Genomic DNA, 10405 nt, shown 5'->3' with positions numbered 1-10405 from the left:
CAGATCAGGGTTGGGTTATAAAAAAATATCAGAAACTCTGAACATCTCACGGAGCACCATTAAATCCATTATTAAAAAATTGAAAGAATATGGCACCACAACAAACCTGCCAAGAGAGGGCCGCCCACCAAAACGCACGGATCAGGCAAGGAGGGCATTAATCAGGGAGGCAACAAAGAGACCAAAGATAACCCTGAAGGAGCTGCAAATCTCCACCGCGGAGATTGGAGTATCTGTCCATTGGACCACTTTAAGCCATACACTCCACAGAGCTGGGCTTTACAGAAGAGTGGCCCAAAAAAATCCATTGCTTAAATAAAAAAATAAGCAACCACGTTTGGTGTTCGCCAAAAGGCATGTGGGAGACTCCCCAAACATAATGAAAAAGGTACTCTGGTCAGATGAGACAAAAATGCAGCTTTTTGGCCATCAAGGAAAACGCTGTCTGGCGCAAACCCAACACCTCTCATCACCCCGAGAACACCATCCCCACAGTGAAGCATGGTGGTGGCAGCATCATGCTGTGGGGATGTTTTTCATTGGCAGGGACTGGGAAACTGGTCAGAATTGAAAGATGGTGCTAAATATAGGGAAATTCTTGAGGGAAACCTGTTTCAGTCTTCCAGAGATTTCAGAGTGGGACGGAGGTTCACCTTCCAGCAGGACAATGATCCTAAGCATACTGCTAAAGCCACACTTGAGTGGTTTAAGGGGAAACATTTAAATGTCTTGCAATGGCCTAGTCAAAGTCCAGACCTCAATCCAATTGAGAATCTGTAGTATGACTTAAAGATTGCTGTACACCAGCGGAACCCATATAACTTGAAGGAGCTGGAGCAGTTTTGCCTTGAAGAATGGGCAAAAATCCCAGTGGCTAGATGTGCCAAGCTTATAGAGACATACTCCAAGAGACTTGCAGCTGTAATTGCTGCAAAAGGTGGCTCTACGAAGTATTGAATAGTTATGCACGCTCAAGTTCTGTTTTTTGTCTTATTTCTTGTTTGTTTCACAATAAAAAAAATATTTTGCATCTTCAAAGTGGTAGGCATGTTGTGTAAATAAAATGATACAGGTCGGCCGATTAATTAGGGCTGATTTCAAGTTTTCATAACAATCGGTAATTGGCATTTTTGGACACCGATTGTGGCCGACTTTTTTACATGTATTTTTTTACCTTTATTTAACTAGGCAAGTCAGTTAAGAACACATTCTTATTTTCAATGACGGCCTAGGAACGGTGGGTTAACTGCCTTGTTCAGGGGCAGAACGACAGATTTTTACCTTGTCAGCTCGGGGATTCGATCTTGCAACCATCCGGTTACTAATCCAACGCTCTAACCACCTGCCTTATATTGCACTCCACGAGGAGCCTGCGTGGCAGGCTGACTACCTGTTACGCGAGTGCAGCAAGAAGCCAAGGTAAGTTGCTAGCTAGCATTAAACTTATCTTCTAAAACATAATCACTAGTTAACTACACATGGTTGATGATATTACTAGTTTATCTAGCATGTCCTGCGTTGCAAATAATCAATGCGGTGCCTGTTAATTTCTCATCGAATCACAGCCTACTTTGCCAAACGGGTGATGATTTAACAAGCGCATTTGCAAAAAAAGCACTGTCGTTGCACCACTGTGTACCTAACCATAAACATCAATACCTTTCTTTAAAATCAATGCACAAGTATATATTTTTAAACCTGCATATTTAGTTAATATTGCCTGCTAACATGAATTTCTTTTAACTAGGGAAATTGTGTCACTTCTCTTGCGTTCCGTGCAAGCAGTCAGGGTATATGCAGCAGTTTGGGCTGCTTGGCTCGTTGCGAACTGTGTGAAGACCATTTATTCTTAACAAAGACCGTAATTAATTTGCCAGAATTGTACATAATTATGACATAACATTGAAGGTTGTACAATGTAACAGCAATATTTAGACTTAGGGATGCCACTCGTTAGATAAAATATGGAACGGTTCCGTATTTCACTGAAAGAATAAACGTTTTGTTTTCGAAATGATCGTTTCTGGATTTGACCATATTAATGACCTAAGGCTCGTACTTCTGTGTGTTATTATGTTATAATTAAGTCTATGATTTGATATTTGATAGAGCAGTCTGACTGAGCGGTGGTAGGCAGCAGCAGGCTCGTAAGCATTCATTCAAACAGCACTTTCGTGCATTTGCCAGCAGCTCTTCACTGTGCTTCAAGCATTGAGCTGTTTATGACTTCAAGCTTATCAACTCCCAAGATTAGGCTGGTGTAACCGATGTGAAATGGCTAGCTAGTTAGCGGGGTGCGCACTAATAGCGTTTCAATCGGTGACGTCACTCGCTCTGAGACCTTGAAGTAGTTGTTCCCCTTGCTCTGCAAGGGCCGCGGCTTTTGTGGAGCGATGGGTAACGATGCTTCGAGGGTGGCTGTTGTCGATGTGTTCCTGGTTCGAGCCCAGGTAGGGGCGAGCAGAGGGACAGAAGCTATACTGTTACACTGGCAATACTAAAGTGCCTATAAGAACATCCAATAGTCAAAGGTTTATGAAATACAAATGGTATAGAGAGAAATACTCCTATAATTCCTATAATAACTACAACCTAAAACTTCTTACCTGGGAATATTGAAGACTCATGTTAAGAGGAACCACCAGCTTTCATATGTTCTCATGTTCTGAGCAAGGAACTTAAACGTTAGCTTTTTTACATGGCATATATTGCACTTTGACTTTCTTCTCCAACACTTTCTTTTTGCATTATTTAAACCAAATTGAACATGTTTCATTATTTATTTGAGGCTAAATTGATTTGATTGATGTATTATATTAAGTTAAAATAAGTGTTCATTCAGTATTGTTGTAGTTGTCATTAATACAAATAAATAAAAATATATTTTTTTAAATTGACCGATTAATCGGTATCGGCTTTTTTTGGTCCTCCAATAATCGGTGTCGGCGTAGAAAAATCATATTTAGTCGACCTCTAATACAAACCCTCCAAAAATCTATTTTAATTCCAGGTTGTAAGGCAACAAAATAGGAAAAATGCCAAGGGGGTGAATATTTTCGCAAGCCACTGAATATATATATATATACAGTAAAACCACGGTGTGGTGTTTGTGTGGCATTATATCTTAGCAGTGCATTGACCCTCCTGAGCTAAAAAAACAACCCCAAAACTAAACGTAACAACCGGTAACTGTCCTAAACAAACACTGTATCAACCAGAGGTGAGTTTGGGGGAGGTTTGACGTGGCTCCTGGGCTAGAAGATGCCCTTAAGGCGTCAGCATGCTTCAGTTCGGCTGGCGCTTAGCCATACTCGGCTAGCCAAACCGAACGAGTGTGCTTGCTCCCTTAAAAGACCTTCGCTTAAAAAACGAGAAAAAGTGTCAATAGCAGTTTGTCCATTTTGAGACGCCGTAGTGTTTTTCTCTTCTGGACTGAGCTGAGCACACAGCGCCACCCCTGGCCATGGAGGGGATAACAGGCTGGATCATAGAGCTACTCGTGGCATTACTGAGTGTGGAAGAAGAGAAGAGGGGCTCAGTGAAGGGAGGTAAAGTCCTTTCTCCCTCTGCTCAGAGGAGTGTTAGGGGCTACGTGGGGGAGGAAGAGGATAGAGAGAAGAAAGGATGCAGTGTGACTATTTCTCCTTGTAGTCCTGAGATGGAGACTCCTGCTTGTTCTTCTTACTGCGAGGAGCCTCTTCCTCCGGATCCTGCCAGCCAACGTACGAACATACAAACACAACCATATCTGAGGAAATGAATTTGTCCATTTATTCATTTATTCATTTAAAAATGTGGATGGGATAAAAAGAGATTAAGGAGGCCCTCATGCCACTCATATTCTTTGTGGAGGAAGAGTAGAATATAGAGTACCAGACTGACCAGGGTATATGGTGGAAGATAGAGTAGAGTACCTGAGTGGCTTTGCGGCTGTCTGAGGTGTCCTTTTCTCCCGAGGAAGTCTGGCTGCTGTCTCTCTTGTCCCTCTGTCCTCTCTCTGATGGGTTGCTCTTCACTGCACCAAACACACAATAACACACCACATTAAATACCTATTAAACCAGTCACTGTCAGATCTTCAACTGTTGAATGACTGTCTGTATATCTGCATTGCTTGCTGTTTGGGGTTTTAGGTTGGGTTTCTGTATAGCAGTTTGTGTCATCTTCTGGTGTAAGGGCTTTATAAATACATTTGATTTGTATATTTAAACATCAATTAGTATTGGTATTTTGGTATGATCCCCATTAGCTGTTGCAAAAGCAGCAGCTACTTGTCACGTCACCAGTCTTCTAGCCATCATCGATCAGTTTTTCATTTTCCATTGGTTTTGTCTTGTCTTCCTACACACCTGTTTCCAATCAATTAATCATGTTGTGTATTTAACTCTCTGTTTCCCCTCATGTCCTTGTCGGTGATTGTTTGTATTGTTATGTTACGTGGGTTTGTGTATCGGTGTGCGACGGGTATACTTTACCCATGTATTGGGTACTTTGGTTTTGGAGTTGTTTTTTTAAAATTAAATACTCCATATTAACCAACTTGGTTTCTCCTGCGCCTGACTTCCCTGCCACCTACATACACGAACATGACACTACTCTTCCCGGGGTCCACACAAAACATTAAAACATGACATAATAGGCAACATTAATAGACAACAGCTCAAGGACAGACCTACATAAAAAAGCCACATGTAGCCTACATATCAATACATACACACAAACTATCTAGGTCAAATAGGTTAGCTGTTCACTTGAGCAATATGAGATGGAATGTTCCATGCAATAATGGCTCTATATGATATTGTACACTTTTTGAATTTGTTCTGGATTTGGGGACTGTAAAAAGACCCCTGGTGGCATGTCTGGTGAGGTAAGTGTGTGTGTCAGAGCTGTGTGTAAGCTATGCAAACAATTTGGGATTTTCAACACATACATTTTTCTTATAAAAAGAAGTGATGCAGTCAGTCTCTACTCAACTCTTAGCCAAGAGAGACTGGCATGCATAGTATTTATATCAGCCCTCTGATTACAATGAAGAGCAAGACGTGCCACTCTGTTCTGGGCCAGCTGCAGCTTAACTAGGTCTTTCCTTGCAGCACTCGACCACACGACTGGACAATAATCAAGATAAGATAAAACTAGAGCCTGCAGGACTTGCTTTTTGAGTGTGGTGTCAAAAAAGCAGAGCATCTCTTTATTACAGACAGACCTCTTCCCATCTTTACAACCATTGAATCTATATGTTTTGACCATGACAGTTTACAATCTAAGGTAATGCCAAGTAATTTAGTCTCCTCAACTTGTTCAACAGCTGAGATCTAGAACTTAGGGAAGGATTTGTACCAAATACAATGCTCTTAGTTTTAGATGTTCAGGACCAGTTTACTACTGGCCACCAATTCCAAAACAGACTGCAACTCTTTGTTAAGAGTTTCTGTGACTTCATTAGCTGTGGTTGCTGATGTGTATATGGTTGTATCAACCGCATACGTGGACACACATGCTTTGTTTAATGCCAGTGGCAGGTCATTGGTAAAAATAGAAAAGAGTAGAGGGCCTAGAGAGCTGCCCTGCGGTACACCACACTTTGCATGTTTGACATTATAGAAGCTTCCATTAAAGATAACCTTTTGAGTTCTATTAGATAGATAACTCTGAATCCACAAATGGGAGGTTGAAAAGCCATAACACATGCGTTTTTTCAACAACAAGTTATGGTCAATAATATCAAAGCCTGCACTGAAATCTAACAGTACAGCTCCCACAATCGTATTATTATCAATTTCTTTCAAACAAACATCAGTCATTTGTGTCAGTGCAGTACATATTGAGTGCCCTTCTCTATAAGCATGGTGAAAGTCTGTTGTTAAATTGTTTACAGAGAAATAGCATTGTATTTGGTGAAACACAATTTTTTCCAACAGTTTGCTAAGAGCTGGCAGCAAGCTTATGATTCTGCTGTTAGAACCAGTAAAGACCGCTACCAAAGGCCCAGATAAATCATGTATTATTTCTGTAACAAGACCTACTGTTGAGTATTCATGTTTACACTTTTATTTGCTACTTGTAAACAACTCAAGTCAAGGGCAACTGGAACGGATTAATGCTCCTGTGTGGTGATATGGAGCAATTACTTGTGCTCAGATAAAAAGGCATGACTGGGAGAGTAATAAATATAGGCATACTTGAAAGAGAGGGGTAGAGAGATAGAGAGAGTGGGGTAGAGAAAGAGAGAGCTATAGCGAGAAAGAGGGGGTAGAGAGAGAGAGAGGGTAGAGAGAGAGAAAAAGAGAGGGGTAGAGAGAGAGAAAGAGGGGGTAGAGAGAGAGAAAGAGAGATGGGGTAGAGAGAAAAAGAGAGGGGGAGAGAGAGACAAAAAGAGAGAGAGAGGGAGAAAGAGAAAAAGAGAAAGAGTGAAAGAGAGGGGATAAAGAGAGAGTTCTATTTTGTACCAGGCTGAGAGAGGTCTCTTGTTAGCAGGGGTGCAGATGGAGGGTTGGCAGTTGAAGCCTCGAGGGTCTGGTCACAGCTGCACTCCCTCTCTCTCTCAGTGGGATAGAAAAGATAACCCTCTCTCCTTGTCTCTCTCTCCCACAGTCTCCCAGTGTGATGAGCCTCTGAGTACAGCCCTGTGACTTCAGGCCTAACGACTGGAGCTCTCCAGCTAACCAAACAGCAATTGAAGAAACACTAAACCCTACCACAGGGTTCACCCATCCAGTTCTATTAAAAGTGTATGGATGGGCCACTACAGGTGGGGATTTCAGGCTGGGCATTTGAGCGGGATTCCCCATGTTGGTGGTAGTGGTAGTGTGTGTGTGTCTCACCCCTGTTGCAGTCAGGGCTCTGGTCGCTCTTGGCCTCACTGTTGTCGCCGTAGGATACGGTGGTGGGTTCGGGGGCTGGGCTAGTGCTGCTGCTGGTTTCCTGTTTGACGGGGGAGGAGTCAGCGATAGAACTCTGGTTACTGTTATCGTCTGAGAAAAAGAAGGGGAGAGGGAAGAAGACAGAAGGTTTTTACATTTGTTTAACCTTTAACTCCATTCTGGGTCCACAGGCATACACACTGACCCACACACTGGACGTTAAGTGTCCTACAGAGTTCAAAGCTGCAGAGCCGTGTTATTTACAGTGAGATATGGCCGCAACTAGATAACAGCCAATGAAATAAGGGTTGTAAATATGTAATAATGGACCATTTGTCAGAGTTTCACAGCTATGGACTCTGAATTGAGCTTTACCCACCATTCATGTCCATCATCTCAGGAGAAGAGCTGTTCTCTGGTGTGGTCAATTCTGACCCATTCTTCTCATCCTTCCCCTTCTTCTTCTACAAGACAACAGACAGGGGCAGAAATACTGTTTACATACAACACAATGACGTGACATGAGTTTTGGATGCTGAGAGAATTCTATAAAAGAACTAGACACTGAACTTGAATGAGGCTGTGGTGTGTGTATTATGTACTTCATCTGCTGTTTTGGGCTCAGTCACTGGAACCCACTTGAAGATCCTCAGGGACGTGTCTCCAACTGTCACCCATTTCTTCTCCCTGGTAGAGAGAGACACACACACGCACACACACACGCATAGAATTATTTAAATGGTTCACTTCGATTCGCATTCAATGTTCCTTTAGTGATAACTCTCTCAGGGAATCCCACAAAACACAATACTTGTTTGTTTATTGATTGTATTGTGTTTTGTGGGATTCCCAGTCAGTCAGAAATAAACAACAATATGGAGACAGTCCCAGACTTTTGTTATAGAATAACATAGTTCCTATCACTCCTGGTTTAAACCCGAGTGGCGCAGCAGTCTAAGGCACTGCATCTCAGTGCTAGAGGCGTCACTACAGACCCCGGTTCAATTCCAGGCTGTATCACAACCGGCCATGATTGGGAGTCCCATAGGGCGGCGCACAATTGGCCCAGCGTCGTCCGGGTTTGGCCAGGGTAGGCAGTCATTGTAAATATGAATTTCTTAACTAACTTGCCTAGTTAATTAAAGGTAAAAAAATAGGACTTTTTGCATTATTATAATAAAACCATAATTGCATTTTTGCAATAGCAAACGTGATCCAATACAAATTACAATTGAAAATCAAAATAGTTTTGATTCAAGGGGTACAAGTAAACATATCCATATGAAAACAAACTGAAGTAAGCTATTAGATTTTGTTTACATTCTTTCCATCTCGAAAGTTTCCTAACTGCAATTTTCAAATGGCCTAAACACTGTTCCTATCTTTTCAATTACTTTGCTGAATTACTCTATTTCATGGAGACATGGGTGCAGAATCTCCATTTTAATTCATAAAACGAATCAAACGAATCCACTGTTGAAAATAAATGTTGCCTTGATATAAAGTTCATAAACATAATTTTGAAATAAAATGTAAAAAATTCCAGTGTTATTTCTAAGATTTGAAAAACAATGATTTATATTTGTAAAACCCTGAGACTGACTGCTTGTTCAGCAATCCACTTCTCCTACGCCCTCCCTCTCCCAGACCCACCGCGCAATCTCTGTTCGACCTAAAGGGCGACCCAAAGCGCTTAATTTAAAACTCCAGACGGTCTAAAAACTACTCGCTCTAGGGCGCACTTGTCATAGTCCTGAAGTGTGTGAATGAATGATTTGCGTCGAGCCAGTGTTCTGTCGGCTCTCTCCCTCTGCCACTACAGCAGCCAGGAGAAAGGAATAGCTTCATGTGACTGCAACGAAATGGCTTCTGGGTTTAACCCATATTAAACCTTGGTGGAAAATTCTCTAGAATAATAGGGATGTCGGTTTGTAGGCTACTCGATATACGTAGCCACGCACACCACGAGTGCGTCCTGCGCACATGAGTAGAGATACTGTACTAAATCCCATATTTCAATCGTATGCTCATTCGTTCTATTTCCCTCCCAAAACAGGCAAGGCTTTTTCTCATGTTTGGTAACGAATGGTGTTTTTTCCCCCCTGTCTTACCATTTCCGTACTTTCTCAATCGCGGCCATAACCCGCTTGATGTCATCTTTCGCCCTGCTCCGGGTCTCGGCTCGTACCGACCTGCCCGACATTTCCGCGGTTGGAAGGCTAGGAAATATTTAAAGCTCGCCGGCAGTTCTGACACAATGCAAACACACCGTACAGAGCGCACAGAGGAGCCAGCGCGCTTGCGCCAAGTGGAGAGGAGCGAGTTGGGCCCGCTGCAGAGAAGCGCCTTGTTTCCCCGCTGTAATACAGACAGCAGAACAAGGCCACACAAACTCAACTATGGAAAACTTTGCCTGAAGATTCATAAAGAATATTATAGGTAAAACAAAGGGTAACACTACGGAAGAGGTGGTGGTGGTACTTGGACATTCTTTTTTTGCACGATAGTACTCGTGGCAAAAGTGACAATATTTCGAGAATAAAGGCGAAATTAAATTGAGTAAAGTGTCAATAAACTCAAAATTGAATTGGAGAAGGATAGCGCTTCCCTAACGGGGATCAATGAATGCCACCAAACCCCGATGGACCTTGCATAGCTACGAGGCAGGGGTTTGGGTAAAGCCCTGTCTGAGGTAATTATTAGGGGTATAGACCCTTTTCCAGTACACAACACACGGATATTACGCAGGACTCTTCGCGACAGCAGCCATCATCATCTGATGACATTAAACAGCCTATATTTACGTTTATATTAGGCTACTTCTAAACAAAATTACTTTGGGTTTCTCTTATGTTTTGATTCTTGCTTGAACAGTTGCAAAGATTAGATTTGTTTGTGGCCTTTAATAAATAACTATTTTGGATGCAGCAGTTGTAAGCTAGAATGCTAACGCTCATTGACTATTTCCATACATTGTTACGTTACAGCCTTATTCTAAAATGGATAAAACAATTTATCAATCTACACAAGATAAGCCATAATGACAAAGGGAAAACAGTTTAAAAAAAAGTCGAAGTTTATTCAAAATAAATAACAAATACCTTAGTTACATAAGTATTAAGACCCTTTGCTATGAGAATCGAAATTGAGCTCAGGTGCATCCTGTTTCCATTGATCATCCTTGAGATGTTTCTACAACTTGATTGGAGTTCACCTGTGGTAAATTCAATTGATTGGACATGATTTGGAAAGGCACACACCTGTCTATATAAGGTCCCACAGTTTGCAGTGCATGTCAGAGCAAAAACCAAGCCATGGGGTTGAAGGAATTGTCTGTGGAGCTCCAAGATAGGATTGTGTCGAGGCACAGATCTGGGGAAGGGTACCCAAAACTTTCTGTAGCGTTAAAGGTCCAAGAAAACAGTGGTCTCCATCATTCTTAAATGGAAGAAGTTTGGAACCACCGAGACTCTTCCTACAGCTGGCCTCCCGGCCAAACTGAGCAATCGGGGGAGAAGGGCATAGGTCAGGGAGGTGAC

The 10405-nt window shown here is 42.1% G+C and overlaps 1 protein-coding gene across 1 annotated transcript; it reads right to left on the bottom strand.

The window, feature by feature from the left end:
* Positions 1–2806: 2806 nt before the first annotated feature.
* Positions 2807–9136, bottom strand: LOC106568301 (B-cell CLL/lymphoma 7 protein family member A). The gene is made up of 6 exons (XM_014138512.2): positions 8978–9136; positions 7469–7553; positions 7246–7330; positions 6828–6977; positions 3915–4015; positions 2807–3710 (listed from the first exon to the last, which is right to left on the bottom strand). The coding sequence occupies exons 1-6, from the start codon at positions 9067–9069 to the stop codon at positions 3636–3638; spliced, it is 588 nt and encodes a 195-aa protein (XP_013993987.1). The 5' UTR covers positions 9070–9136; the 3' UTR covers positions 2807–3635.
* Positions 9137–10405: the final 1269 nt, after the last annotated feature.

Source organism: Salmo salar, chromosome ssa13 (assembly GCF_905237065.1).
Source record: "Salmo salar chromosome ssa13, Ssal_v3.1, whole genome shotgun sequence".
Taxonomy (NCBI): domain Eukaryota; kingdom Metazoa; phylum Chordata; class Actinopteri; order Salmoniformes; family Salmonidae; genus Salmo; species Salmo salar.
The sequence above is the reverse complement of the archived record's forward strand: the minus strand, read 5'-3'. Positions and strand labels throughout refer to the sequence as shown.